Source organism: Rosa rugosa, chromosome 6 (assembly GCF_958449725.1).
Source record: "Rosa rugosa chromosome 6, drRosRugo1.1, whole genome shotgun sequence".
NCBI lineage: Eukaryota > Viridiplantae > Streptophyta > Magnoliopsida > Rosales > Rosaceae > Rosa > Rosa rugosa.
Window position 1 is genome coordinate 49390241 of NC_084825.1, and position 14418 is coordinate 49404658.

The 14418-nt window shown below is 37.2% G+C and overlaps 3 protein-coding genes across 3 annotated transcripts; all 3 read left to right on the plus strand.

The window, feature by feature from the left end:
- Nucleotides 1–700: 700 nt before the first annotated feature.
- Nucleotides 701–3888, plus strand: LOC133715385 (uncharacterized). Its single transcript, XM_062141872.1, has 8 exons — nt 701–880; nt 970–1151; nt 1263–1476; nt 1615–1781; nt 2327–2451; nt 2601–2661; nt 3223–3271; nt 3672–3888. Exons 2-8 carry the CDS (start codon nt 981–983, stop codon nt 3749–3751), a joined length of 867 nt encoding a protein of 288 aa, XP_061997856.1. The 5' UTR covers nt 701–880; nt 970–980; the 3' UTR covers nt 3752–3888.
- Nucleotides 3889–4302: 414 nt separating this feature from the next.
- LOC133715345 (acid phosphatase 1) lies at nt 4303–7092 on the plus strand. The gene is made up of 3 exons (XM_062141816.1): nt 4303–5104; nt 5523–5732; nt 6743–7092. The coding sequence occupies exons 1-3, from the start codon at nt 4692–4694 to the stop codon at nt 6918–6920; spliced, it is 801 nt and encodes a 266-aa protein (XP_061997800.1). The 5' UTR covers nt 4303–4691; the 3' UTR covers nt 6921–7092.
- Nucleotides 7093–9274: 2182 nt separating this feature from the next.
- Nucleotides 9275–12318, plus strand: LOC133715013 (putative kinase-like protein TMKL1). Its single transcript, XM_062141316.1, has 2 exons — nt 9275–10325; nt 11253–12318. Exons 1-2 carry the CDS (start codon nt 9833–9835, stop codon nt 11849–11851), a joined length of 1092 nt encoding a protein of 363 aa, XP_061997300.1. The 5' UTR covers nt 9275–9832; the 3' UTR covers nt 11852–12318.
- The last annotated feature ends 2100 nt before the right edge of the window (nt 12319–14418 follow it).

The following is a 14418-nucleotide window of genomic DNA, read 5'->3' on the forward strand; positions in this document are numbered from 1 at the left end:
GCAGTCTATCAATTTTTTAAAGAGTCTGTAGACTTTTCAAAAAGTCTGTCATTTAAAAAAAGTCTACACAAATTCAAATACAATACACCCCCCTTAATGTTTCTTGGAATCTTGAGTGATGGACTGTCCCTTAGATTTCTGCAAAAAATTTGTATTAGAAATTCTTCATATTTTATATTATATATTTTTTTAAAATAATAATATATTAATAAAAAAATAATATTTTTTTACTACCAAAACTGGTCGGATCATTAACGGATCGGATCGACCTAAATCCGTATTTGATCCGTTAAATAAATGGGTTAACGGATTCGGATCATTAACGGATCAACGGATCGAAATTTTCGATCAAAACCCGTCTAATAGCCACGGATCTGGAGCTGGTTCGGATCAAAATCCTGTCCATTTACAGGTCTACCTAAACGTTTTAAATTTTCGATTATTTCGTGCTAATAGCAAAGGTCTGCATACAAAGTTGTGCAACAAAACAAACGTCAGAGCAACGGCCAAAACAACGGTGGTAATTTGCCATAAAAAAAAAAAAAAAAACATTTTTCCTGGTTTATTTTTAACTGTTACTGTCTTCCGGGCTTTCGGTTCAAAATCTCCGGTCGGGTCACAAAACCCGAGTTCGGAAATCGTCAATTCTTCTTTTCCCAAAAATAAAAAATAAAAAATAAATTAAGGGGCTAACCGGACTTCCACACCTAAGCTGGCCCTGCCGTTAGATTTGCACGCACTCGATTTCAAGCTTCCCTTTCGCTCCTCCTCCTCTCTCTCTCTCTCTCTCTCTCTCTCTCCCTAAACCTCGAGCATCTAGGGTTTTGGAATCACGAAGTCTCCACAGCCGAGGCACGAAACTGCGTCGTTTTACTCTCAGGTCTCTCTCTCTACTCGTCTCTTTTCCATTTCTTTTCATAATGATCTTGTTGTATGTGTTTGAAGAAATGTCTCTCTGAATTTCAACAGCGAACTCAGAAATGCTGCCGAGGTGGGGCAGAGCTCTCACTCAGCTCTCGCGGCTGGGCTCGCAGCGTGGTCTGAACCACGGAAACGATTTCTATGCTATTTCGCGCCAAAGCTACGCCAAGGCAGCTGTGGCTCCTGTTATGGCTGATACTCTGGAAAAAGGCCTCCCCACCGAGCCAGTGGTGCGTTTCGAAACCTCTACTTGATTTGAATCTCAATTCCTTTGGTTTAAGTAATCATTCAGCTTGTGCTATTAGATTGTTGCTGAGGATTTGTGTGCCAATGTTGAACAGGTGAATTTGGACAAGCTGTTTTGGTCTAAGCCGTGCTCATTGGCTTTGCCTCCGGAGTCGCCGTTGAGGATTGATGAGCCGGAGTATGAGGGCATTAAGCGTGTGTTTCTTAAGCTCATGCTGTTTTATAGCAAGCAAAGCAAGTCTATTCGAGGGGCGAATGTGGTGTATAAGAGAGTAGTTTCTCAAGTTGATAAACCGGCCATATACGAAGGTCATATTGTTAATCTCTTGTAGAGTTCAATTCCATATCTTGCTTGAAGTTACCGCTACTTGTGTAGTTAGGTGTAGGACATTGAGAGACTGTGTGCCTATGTTAATGGAGATTTGAATTATTGTCGTATGTATGCAGTGTTCAACCTGGAGAAAACTTTTAAGACAACATATGCTTTGCTTGTACTTCATATGTGGCTTTGCTTACGCCGGTTGAAACAAGAGGGAAAAGAAGGTGTTGAGTTTGGGCAATATGTGTATGAGATTTACAACCATGATGTGGAACTTAGAGTCTCTAAGGCTGGGGTATGTGATTCTTATACGTTAAGCTCTTTGAACTTGAATGCTTAATGACTGTTAGTTTAGTTTCTTTTTGTTAATTCCTTTTTAGATAACATGTGCAATTCTAAGTAGTGTTCATCATCCATTACGAAAGGATTTGTAGCTATTCCTTTTTAGTTTCTTTAGTATGGTTCAACAATCATAGGGAATTCTCCAGGAAGAATCTGGTCCTTGGGGTTGAACCGTAATATTTGTCTACCAGGGGGTTGTTTGATCTGGACTATTTCAGTGAAAAGAAATTGGTTTCTTAGACTTCTCCATGATCGATAGGAACCACGTCTCTTTTAAGGAATTGATTGGTCAACACTTGTAGGAGTATGGGTTATTTTCATGTATAGCTTTTAGTATACAATGTGTAGGAGTTTCAATGTAGACATTTGGCAATTTTATATTTACTGTCATCATATATGCAAGGATAGAGTCTGTAGTTATGCTGGGTCTACTGGGATGCACTATTACAGTACAGAATTTACAGCTATGCAGGTATTGATTTGCCATTGAAATGCCAGGTCAACTTGCTACTGAGTAAATGGATGAAGGATTTGGAGAAGATATTCTATGGAAATATTGTTGCTTATGATGCTGCTGTGCTTCCAGAGGCAAGGCTGGATGATCTGCCAAATGTCATATGGAGGTAAATCTTTTTGAAACTTGGTCTATGGTCTCCCGACCCTTCATCTATACTAAGTCAATTGATGGTGTTCCCTTACTGAGCTCCAACATCTCATTCCTTAACTGACTTCATTGTGGGATGCGCCTTAACTTTTTGCATTGGTGTTTCAGGAATGTCTTTTCTGATGATGGTTCATCAAAGCCAGATGAGGCTGCATCACGAACTGTCCAGGCATGCTCTCATTTTTCTTCAGTTGCAAAATTTAATGTAGTAATGTACTCTGTGAAATTCCACAAAATGCTTGATTCTCCAACACCACCACCCCCTCCAAAGAAAGTTTAGAATACTGTCTGCTTCAGTTGCAAGTTTAGAATGTACTCTGGTGTTATTTTTGACTAATTGACCAGAAGTTTCCTTTATCTTCCCATAACACCACCACCTTGATTAAATAAGTACTGTCTGCTACAGTCAGAAAAGTGATTAGAGTGGTGAGTGATGAGGGAACAAGATCAGTAAATTTTGAGTTGCTCATGCACTTACCACTCAGACAGAAGAGGGGTATATTTTAGGATACTCAACTTCCAGTCTGTTGATCAAATGCTGTAAAGTCTTCCCTCATTTACCCCCATTGGTAGTTGGAGTTCTTTGTGTGTGTGTGTGTGCGCGTGTGCCTACTTATTTATTGATTTTTTTTCCTTCATTTTATTTTATTTTACTTTCTTTGGAGGGGGTTGTGGTAGTAAGTTTCCAGTATTGTAAATGCATGCACTTACAATTGAGGTTTATGTGCAGGCAATGGCAAGATATGTTCGCCGGGAAGTTAGTTGCCTGTCCTTAACAGGTATCATTATTTTACATTTCCAAGAATGAATTATATGTTCACCAAGTCTATCATACACATAGGCAGCAACCTGAATAACTTGCTCAAATTTTACAGTAAAAGGATCGAAGTAGAGACATACTGCACGCTCAGTATTGTTTCATGTTATTTGATTTTCACATCATGAAACTTTGTTATCTTCGCTTTTTGGTCAGAATGATACTTGAAGACCCAAAAACATTGGTTATTATAAGCCTCTTGCACCACCTTGTTTCGAATTTTCGAGGGATTGAATCTTTTTTTAACTTAATATGACGGACTTGAGTTCGGTCTCTGTTTTCTATTGGGCTCCAATTCTGCTACTTCACCTACATATTGCTTCCTATCTCAGTCTGACAATGTTGTGGTTTTTGGTTGGCAGATAAAGAAGCTATGTTTTCCGGCAATTTCATGTTTACTCCACTAAAAATCGAGAAAGCAAAATTGGAGGGGTCCAGATGAGAAAGAAACTATCCAGTCATCTGCAGATTTTCGTTGTTTTGGGAGATAGTTTTCATATAAAAGAAATCATTCACTTGTAAAAGACTACCACAATAAATCCTTTGTATAATTATCAAAAGCAACCATTTTTGTTTTTATTGGTTATTTCATTAGTTTCCAAGTGATTTGCAGGTCCATTTCCATGGACTTATGGGAATGATGAGTTAGTCCTTTGGGGTATCTTCTGGTCAGTTTTTTGGTGATTCTATGAGATCAGTATTACCAGGAAAATTGGTCAATCACCATGTGCATATGATGTATATCAACCGAAATTTAACATATATATGTTAAATATTAAGTAGGCCGAGTCAGAGTCTTGGGCCTATACCCAACAACCCAGACCGAGCTACGGTCGCCCCGTCTCCAATCGGATTGCCGCCTTCCACCGCCCAAAAAAGGAACTCCAATTCGTACCTTTTAAATATTAAGTAGGCCCCACCTCTTCCCAATTCCCATAACCCCTGAAGATCCCTCCAATAGGAATTCGCATATGCCGTATCCCGCTTCTTCCCTCCATCTCCAACCTCTGCAAAGTGCAAACTTCCCAACAACCAAAACCCAACTCTCAAAACTTTCCCTTTCTTCTTCCAAACTTTCAATTCTCTAATCCTTCTCTCTCTCTCTCTCTCTCTTTCTCCATTGACTTCACTCCCACGCCACCTCTCTTCCTTCTTCTCCTATATAAACCACCCCCCTCCCAAACCCAAAAACCCAGACACGTTTTTCACTGTTCCGTCTGTAACATAAGCCCCAAGTAACGCATCAAAAAAACTTCATCTTTCCAAAAACCCTAAATCCCCGGACACCCCAAAGAGCTTTCCTTTTTTTGGGGCTTTTACTCGGATTCACTTCTTCTCCAATACCCGGAATTCAATTTCCCTCAATTTCACAACAATCAGCCATGATTTTCTGGAAATTTCTCCTTCTGTTTCCGCTACTAACCCTAGCTTTCTCCCACCAACCTCTCGACCCCCACCACCTACCCCGGCCGCTGATCATCGAGTACCCCGAGCACGCCGAGCCCCGTTTCAAGGAGCTAGAGGAAGAGCTCAAGCTACACTGTACGAGCTGGAGGTTTTCGGTGGAGGCTAACAATGTGAATCCATGGAAGACGATTCCGGAGGAATGTGTGGAGTATGTGAAGGACTACGTCACCGGCCGGGCTTATGGGGTTGATCTGGAGAGGGTTTCTAATGATGCTGGGGTTTATGCCAAGAGTGTTGAATTGAGTGGTGATGGCAAAGATGTGTGGATTTTCGATGTTGATGATACTCTTCTGTCCAATCTTCCGTATTACGCCGACCATGGTTATGGGTATGATTCTAAATCTAACTTTGATAGATAGTCTTGTATTGGTAGAATGTATGATATAATCAATATAGATTTGGTAAAATATGCTTGCTTGAGTGGAATGTATGCTGTGATGTAACATATATTGAATGTGTGTTGAGAATTTTAGTTAGAGTTTTTACTGTTTTGAACTTGGTAGTACCAGAACATTGATAAACCCTGTTGAAGTGTTGAGAAAAAGAAAGTAGAGTGTTGGGGAACCTAGATGGTTCGTCTTTTGTGCTTGATAGATCATAACTAGAACCTTTCACAATGTGTTTGATTCAGTTCTGTTGAAGCTGTTGCAACTGCTCCACAAATCTAAGCAGAGTCCTATTTTCTCCATTTCATTGAATTTACTGTGTTGGTCTTTTCTGTGACAATTTTGTGTTGGGCCTTGCAGCTTGGAGGTTTTTGATCAGTTGCAGTTTGATAAGTGGGTCGAGAAGGGCATGGCACCTGCTATAAAGTCCAGCTTGAAACTCTATGAAGAGGTTTTGGGCTTGGGCTTTAAGATATTCTTGCTCACTGGGCGCAGCGAAGGGAAAAGAGGGGTTACTATTGAGAATCTGATCAATGCAGGATTTCGAGATTGGCATAAGCTTATTTTGAGGTGAGTATGAATGTCATTCATAAATTAATGTTGAACTCGATGGCTATGTTGTGTGACCAACTGACTACTTTAAGTATCCAAACTTTATGTGTTTTTCAGGAGTTTTTCTATTAAATTTTTAGGATAGGTTAGGTGATCTGTCTTAATAACTGTAATTTTAGGCGAAATATAGGACAGTGCAGCATTATGTGTGCTAAAAAAGTTGGGTAGACTAATAGCATTAGCATGGACTCCTGAATATATTCTCTTACTATGAGGCTATTATTCCATCTGTGGGGTAGAATAGAGGAAATGCCATGCCTAATATAACTACTTTTCAGTGACATTGTTAAATATGCTTTTTCATGAAATTATATACCATACTATATATAGTCCTTTTTCCATCGGTTTTTCATTATTGCAGTTCTCTGGTGGGGTTCTGATCTCACATTTACTTGGTTAAAGATGATTGAAGGGATGATTTTTTGTATAGATGAAAAAGAATTTTTGTGTTTTTCATCCCATCTTTGTTACTGGTCTTGTCTATTTGGACTTTGGTACACTAATTGATAGACAGTGTGCATGTGACATTTGTGCGTAGATTAATTAAAGGTTAAACAGGAACAATGAGGAACATTCTTCAGAAAAGTTTAGTTTCTTCTTCTGTTAGTTTTCACTGCTCTTCTTTCTTCAGTTTGTTATATACTTATCTGGTTATATAAAACTCTTTTTTTTTTTCTTTTTTTTTCTTTTTTTTTAAAACCCCACCCCATTCCCACCCTTGATGGGGCTCGAACTCCTGACCTCTTATATATGAGACCAAAGCCTTACCACCCCACCAAACACACACACCTCTTATATATAACCTCTTATCTGGTTATATAAAACTTGGTCTTACACATATTAAGACACTGTTTACTATATTTGCTAGTAGGAAGCCTTCTCACTTTTGGCTATTGGGCTTCTAATCCTTGTTCGAGCTTCAAAATGGCTATCTTGAATTCTGATCCTATATTTCAAATACCGTGCAGGGACGCAAATGACCAAGGGAAATTAGCTACAATTTTCAAATCAGAGAAAAGAGGCGAGATGGAAAAGGAGGGATACAGAATTCTTGGAAATTCTGGAGACCAGTGGAGTGATTTATTGGGTAGCTCAATGTCCATCCGCTCATTCAAGCTTCCCAATCCCATGTATCACATTCCATAATAGAAGAAAGTTGTTCCGATAATTATATTGTACTGATTGGTTTTTGGTCCTTGGTATATAGGCACTGAAGCTGTCATGTAATTGTAGTACTGAGTAAAAATTTGTGATGAATTTATACTACAGGGAATTGTAAATGTCAAAGTCACTATTGTATATACTTCCAGTTTAAATCTCTCTCTCTCTCTCTCTACACACACACACTTCCAGTCTAACAAGTTGAAGTACTAATTTCCTGTTGCAGACACTTTTGATGAATGGTCATGATCATGCACATGATAATTATAATCTTAGCATTTGCTTTTCGACATTTCTAATCTGCAGGTACACTTGTTTTCGGGCTCCTCCTAGCCAAAACTGTAGTAAAGCTGATTGGCGTCGAAAGTGGACAATGCAAAATCCAGATTCCTTCCTAGCTACTTACAGATTGGACCACGGTGAGTGGGTTTGGCTTTCCCAGTTGCACTAATTATCTCTTGAATTGTGTTATCTACATTATTGGTCCCAGACTCACAGTGTCCAAGGACCAAGGTTGTGAAATTGCTGCTTTCATCGAGTCAGTCATTGTCGTGCATTGAAGAGCTGCTTATTGGCTCAAGGGTCATATAGTTTTCTCTCTCGAGATGACTTCCATACCGGGTCAAGTTATTTTTGCTTCATGGATGATACTAGGGCATAGCTTCTGGGACCAGTCCTTTAGGTAAGTTGGAGAGACAGACTAATAATCATCGTCATCATTGTGATGATTGAGAATTGAGAATTGAGAGATGAGGTGAAAGCTTAGTTCACTGTTTATAGGATTGCTGGAAACGGCACAAGAGATGTTACGTATATGTTCTATGTTCTAATTAACGTGCAGGAATCCAGGAGTATCACGTGTTTGGCTGTAATTAGCATAGGCGAGAAACAACGACATGTCACGTAATGCCGTTTCCTTACTGGCACAAGAGATTAAATTTAATCTAAATATTTTTTAGGAAATTAGTAATGGGCCACACGTGTCCCCTGTCTGACAGGCTGACATTTTCCTTTGACAAACCAGGGTGCGTCACGTGGTGGAATGGGGACCCACCAGTTTGATATTGATGATTTGATGGAGAGGCTAGCGAAAAACATACATCTCATACTTTGGTGATTAGCCCCACCAAACAACTCATCAATCTGCGCCGTTGATTAACGAAGATTGTTTCAACCACCAATTTTACCCTTCACATGACCTCATACAACTATTCATTAGCAGTCCTAATTCTTGAAAATCCTAACATGTGATAGTTTTGGACCATACAATAATTACTTCTATTTCTAATTAAGAATTTACTAGTAACTACAGGCTCGTGGGAAGAGCTTATAAGTTGTAATTTGATTAAGATACTAAGTAGTTTGTGTGATCATAATTTGCTCATTTCAGTATAGTCATACTAAGTTCTTTGACCAAAAATAAAAAAATACTAAGTTCTTAAACAGACGAGCCCCCATCTAATAACTATAGATTGATAATCATAGGTATTTACTGATTTACAAGTTTTAGCAAAATAAAGTATAATATCTATGAAGTTCGGATTTGAAACATTTACATTTTTCTCATAAATTTTCATTACGCTTTCCATGCATTGCCATAAAAGCAGGTGTGTAGAAAACATTTTTTGTTTTTCTTCTTATGTCATTGAACATTATGACCTCTGTAGATATCTTCTTTGTGATATGACACTACATATTCTTTGTGATATGACACTACCGTAAAAATTTCCTTCCCTAATAAATGAATGACTGAACCCATCTGAATTCTAAAATCCAACCGCTTTTTGCTGCTATGGAGTAAAACCTCTCTCAGTGTAGCATCCAGTGATACTTTCAGAAATGAACTTGTTCAAATTAGCTTAACTACCAACTCCATCACCCACTTGCTGTTAATAATTGCACTTCTTGTTGGGTGTTTGGATTGTATTTAAAGACTTACTTCTCATTGGAAACATAACAAGTTGAACAAGTCTGGATCTGAAAATCATCTCCAGTTTCTAACTGTACTTCATTATTTCTTTGGTAACCAAATGACAGTAAGCCTGCTGCTTATTTATTTGTTTAAGATGAACAAAAATACCAAAAATCGCTTCTAAAATACGCGTATTTTGGTAACAACTTTTCTAAATATACATATCAAAAGTCATCTCTTCTCTTCCCTTTAGTTTTTATATTGAAATTGAGGCATTGAGCAATTGACAGTAACTCCCTAGCTTAGCCTGATAAGACATCCCTCCTTCCCCCAACCTCCTTATTATTTAAATCAACAAATCAACAAATCTAAGATCTTTGCTTTTATAAAAGGGGAAGAAATATCACTTTCTTAACAAAGTAACAATAACCATTGTCTTCTACCTCTAAATCTCACTATTTGCTGCATTAGCATATCAAGCAGAAAAGGACACAATGTGCATGCAAATTTGATATGAAGAATATTTTGGTGGCAAAAGTGAACTTTCACACACCAATAACAGTCAAACAGAGTGGAGCATCACATGGTATAGATCTGTCTTATAAGGTATTACTATAGTTTATGTGCTGATCTCAATTCTTCAACTCCCATCTCTTCTTGTGCACAAGTCTCTCTCTTTGCTTCATCAACAAATTCAAAGTCCATTTTCCTAGACAAAAACATTATCTTTTTCCCTTTTAATTCCCCAAAAATCTTGGGTTCCACAACACTCCTTCCAAAAGTACCATTCCATCTCAATCTTCTTGTCTTCTACTCCTACTAATTGTATCAAAATTAGCATATGTTCAACAGTTTCTCAATCTTCCACATCAAAACCAGATCCTAATCCTTTGTTAATTGTGACTTTGATCACCCAATAATGTACTTGTCCTTGTGTTTAGAAATTTTCCACTATTTGACATAAAGGGATTATAGTTCCTATAGAATGAAGAACATCCACAAGCTCACTTTGATTCTGGTACTGACCTCAGCCACAGTTTTGGTATTTCTTGCATTTTTAATCTACTTTTGCTGCAAAAGAAGTCCAAAAACTGAGCTAAAAGATGTAGAAAGCACAGAGCTGAAGCATGAAGATGATGGTGTTGTTCTTCAACTGGAGGACTTGATAACTTTTCAGAATGGTGAGGACCTCTCAATTTCTGACATACTGGAAGCTCCAGGAGAAGTGATTGGAAAATCCAACTATGGCACACTTTACAAGGCTTTGTTGCAGACAAGTGACTCAGTGAAGTTGCTGAGGTTTTTGAGGCCTGTGTGTACTGCAAGAGTTGAAGAATTTGGTGAAGTGATTCAGCTTTTGGGCTGCATCAGGCACCCCAATTTGGTGCCTCTTCTGGGTTTCTATGCAGGGCCAAGAGGTGAGAAGCTTCTGATTCATCCGTATTATTGGCGTGGGAGTCTGGCTCCATTTGTGAGAGGTTAGTACTTTTGCTATTGTTTTGCCTTGTGATTTGTCTTCTTTCTGTTTGTGCTTGTTTGGTTGCCAAGAAAATGCCTAAAATAAACAGGAAAGATAAGAAAGCTAGAGTATTTACTCATTTGGGCTTAATTCAAACACCATCTGGATATTAATGAACAGAGAAAGAAATTGCATAGCAAATAATGCAAGGAGTATAGCAGTGTTTGATAAAAATGATGGTTTGGAAAGTCTTTTCCTCTTTTTTTTTTTCCTTTCCTGGGTCTGGATTGCTTCACATTAATTTACTTCAAGATTGCAAACTTTGTGTTGTGAAAGAGCAGAGTTGAAAACTTCTGGCAGGTTTTGAGTTTCCATGTTCTGTTCTTGACTATTATTTGGAGTTAGATCCATCTATACATTTTGCTTGTCATCTACATTGGTTTTTTAATGATTAAGATAATCTGATCAGAAATTTTGAATCCTCCACAATTAGGAAGTACCAAAATTGAACCTATAGAAGTTCAATCCAACTATAAAATTAATTATGCTATATTCTTCTTCTTCTTCCTTTTCTTGTTTTTGTTTGTTTTTTTTCTTTTGGTGATTTTCATATGGGAGATTCTCCAAGAAGGCTGTAGTGTTGCTAACCAGCCCCAACTGAATTCTGATAGTTTTGGTTTTGTCTGCTTGTTTTGATCTCTTTTGTGCACGTCATACAAGTGATACAACCATATTTGGAGTCCTTCCATACAAAATTTCTATCTGTCAACACCAACCATTGTCAGTTACCCCTTGACATGAGGATGACTGCATTATTCACATTTGTCTTACCTTCCCTAATTCTCAAATTTGATCTTTGCCTTTCTTTAGAAAAATCAAATATCTGTGAAATCATTAACATATTGAGAGCTGTTTTGATTAAACTTCTCTTTCTATGTAATGGCAGAGGGCAACCCTGAGTCTCACAAATGGGCGATAATTTATAGGATCTCAGTTGGTATAGCCAAAGGATTACATCATCTTCACACTGGCTTGGAGAAGCCAGTAATTCATGGTAATCTCAAGTTGAAAAATGTGCTCTTCGACCGGCATTACCAACCTTTCATCTCAGATTTCAGCCTACACCTTCTCTTGAATCCCACTGCCAGCCAAGAAATGCTTGAATCTTCGGCATTCCAAGGCTACAAGGCTCCCGAGCTGATCAAAATGAGGGATGCAAATGAAGAGACTGATATATACAGTTTCGGGATCATCTTACTTGAGTTACTCACAGGGAAGGAACCCATCAACCAAAACCCTACAACACCTGATGAGGACTTCAGTTTGCCGAACCTAATGAGAAATGCAGTCCTTGGACATAGAATTCATGAAGTGTTCCATCCAGATATACTTGTCAGTAGCTGCACTACTGATGATGAAATCCCAGTTACTAAGGAAAGAATACTCAAATTGTTTCAGCTTGCTATGACATGTTGTTCTCCTTCACCATCACTGAGACCAAACACCAAGCAAGTGCTATGGAAGCTTGAAGAGATTGGAAGCTAGAACATTGTTGGGTAGGTCATAGTCAGAGTGCCTGGATTTCATTTCAGGATATTTCTAGTTTACAAAATCTGCATGATTGAAGCCCATGACAGTATTGATGATGACATTGACATGTATAGTAAAAAGTATAGATAATTGGGTATACTTTCTTGAAGGCAAAAAGTTGGAAAATTTCAGCTACCAGGATTTGTAGGATTGCTTCCTGATGGTGATATGGGGTACACACTTTAGGTAAAAGTTTCAGATTTAAGCAATGTGACAAGGATCATAAAGTTGGTGATTTCTTTGTCACCATGACTCATATTGCAGATTTCAATAGTGGTGTGGAGGGGGTGCAAAGTGTTACAAGAGAGGGTATGGTCGCTCAGCCAAAATGAAAAAGAGAGCTATGAAATTATGCTTTTCCAAACCAAGATTGTAAGCAACTTTGTTTTTTATTTTATTTATCCACGGATTAAATTTATGTTCATGGACATAACTGGAGTCAGGATTTGAAGGCAAAAATGTCGATCTCATACGACTTTTTTATTTTTTTGGTAGAACTATTGAGCCTTTTCTTTTACGAGCATTCTCTAACTAAATAATAATAGCAGATCGGTTTATTCAAAAAATAATAGTAGATCTGTACTTTTGTATAAGCGATCAAGTCAACATTTTAAATGCAGATTGTGGTTATGGTTTTTGGTCAACTATAACTATATATCATTCCTAGATGAATTTTAGAACAAGAAATTATACAGTGCGACCGATGTATTGATATTCCATGTTACATGACATTATCTAAGCCATTGGTGCCATCTTAAAGCTCTAGTGTTTTAACATGTTATTTAGGCTCTAATTAATTTGTAATATTAAATACAAAAGTATTTATTTAGTCTCAAGGTGAAAAATAAATTTTTTTTTAACTATAAACTTACTACAGTTCATGTTTCAATCCCATAAAAATTGAATCCCTATAATTTAAAAAAAAAAAAAAAAAAATTCTCCAAGATCATGATTTCTACCCAAAGTTGTGGGACAGTACACGATTTTTTACCAAAATCACATGTTCTTATTTCCTCACAAATTTTTTTTCACCTTCAAATAATGATTTTGAAACACTTTTCGAACTGAGGAACTCAAAAATTATGACACTATTTTTTAAAATATTTTTCAAAGTTAGAGAATAATAAAATCATGTTTTAGAATAATAAACTTATGGTACAGAAAAATTTCAAGAAAAAATAGTGTTAACAGAGTTTTGTATGTTTTACATGTTATTATATTCCATAGGTGCTACATGACACTTTCAAACATATCAAATCATGCAAAGTCTCATTTCTATTCAACTTTCATCTTTCTTAATCTAATGTTGAAGCAATCAAATTGATTTAAATACCAATTATGGCAATGGTTTTTCAGTCAACTAGTTCCAATATATTTTTTGCCAGATGAATTTTAGAACAGGTAATACTATGAGTCTATGACAATGGCTTTCATGACAATGATTCAAAATAATTCAAAACGAAAATATTCAATCATAAATATTCAAAACTGATTCAGTTTCATATACATTACCCAATTGTCAATTTGTCACTCTACAACTCCACATTTTCTTAATGATGTCTAACTGCCATAAAGGGACTAAGTGGGTGGTGGGTGATTATAAATTGGTCTGGGTCCAATTATGATATTTGTGGGGAGGCATTATGATTATATATTTTCCAAAAATACGTGAATTTGTCCCTTTTGGTCAAAATCTCCTTGTGCTTCCATACCTTTTCATCAATCCAAACCAAAACAAATATATGATTTATTGGGCACATTTTTAATAGAGAAGAGGACCACATTCTATTGTTGCAATGTTCTTTTCCCCTTCATTTATATACTTTCTTGTCCATGAATTCATAATCCTTTTTTTTTTTGATAAAAGAAACTTCATTTAGAACAATCACAAGCCTCAACTCCTTACAAGATACATCTAAACTATCCCTATATCCCATCAATGACAACATGATTAGTAACAATGAACAAACGCAAATGCATAATTAGTAACACTGATCTAGGTTCCCGGATATTCCACCTGAGATAGATGAGAAAACTCTCAATTTGATTGATAATATGATAAAAGATAAGTCCTCTAGCCGTTTAAGGTTTCTTAGATATGAGAAAAAGGGTGACTAACAATGAAACCCTATAGCCCACGAGTTAAAACAAAACAAATCCAAATCGAACTAGAAAAACCTAAAATGCTGAAAAATAGTAAATTGCAGTTTTGAGGCCCGAAACGATCCAACAAGCCCGAAAAAGCCTGCATGAGTTTTGTTCTTGGCGTCATTCCCTTCTCGGAAAGGTATAACAATCATAATTCTGACACCGAACGCCAAATTTGCAGCAAACCTGGTTTTCCTTTTTCACGATGAAGTTGCTATTCGATCCTTGTTGCCATTCATTCCACATCACTAAGCTTGGATAACTTGTCCACAAGTGTTTTACTCTCAATCATTTTTGTTTCAAGTTCTTCTACTGTATCGGTTAGAAGATGTAATCGAACGTTATTTTCTCTTATATGTTCGAGAGTCCGTGAT

What these genes read in the sequence shown, in the direction of transcription:
- LOC133715385 (XM_062141872.1), top strand. Translation starts at nt 981, where the DNA reads ATGCTGCCGAGGTGGGGCAGAGCTCTCACTCAGCTCTCGCGGCTGGGC. An exon ending in GCCTCCCCACCGAGCCAGTG is followed by an intron (nt 1,152 to 1,262) that starts GTGCGTTTCGAA and finishes AATGTTGAACAG; the next exon opens with GTGAATTTGGACAAGCTGTT. An exon ending in TAAACCGGCCATATACGAAG is followed by an intron (nt 1,477 to 1,614) that starts GTCATATTGTTA and finishes GTATGTATGCAG; the next exon opens with TGTTCAACCTGGAGAAAACT.
- LOC133715345 (XM_062141816.1), top strand. Translation starts at nt 4,692, where the DNA reads ATGATTTTCTGGAAATTTCTCCTTCTGTTTCCGCTACTAACCCTAGCT. An exon ending in TACGCCGACCATGGTTATGG is followed by an intron (nt 5,105 to 5,522) that starts GTATGATTCTAA and finishes TGGGCCTTGCAG; the next exon opens with CTTGGAGGTTTTTGATCAGT. An exon ending in TGGCATAAGCTTATTTTGAG is followed by an intron (nt 5,733 to 6,742) that starts GTGAGTATGAAT and finishes AATACCGTGCAG; the next exon opens with GGACGCAAATGACCAAGGGA.
- LOC133715013 (XM_062141316.1), top strand. Translation starts at nt 9,833, where the DNA reads ATGAAGAACATCCACAAGCTCACTTTGATTCTGGTACTGACCTCAGCC. An exon ending in TCTGGCTCCATTTGTGAGAG is followed by an intron (nt 10,326 to 11,252) that starts GTTAGTACTTTT and finishes ATGTAATGGCAG; the next exon opens with AGGGCAACCCTGAGTCTCAC.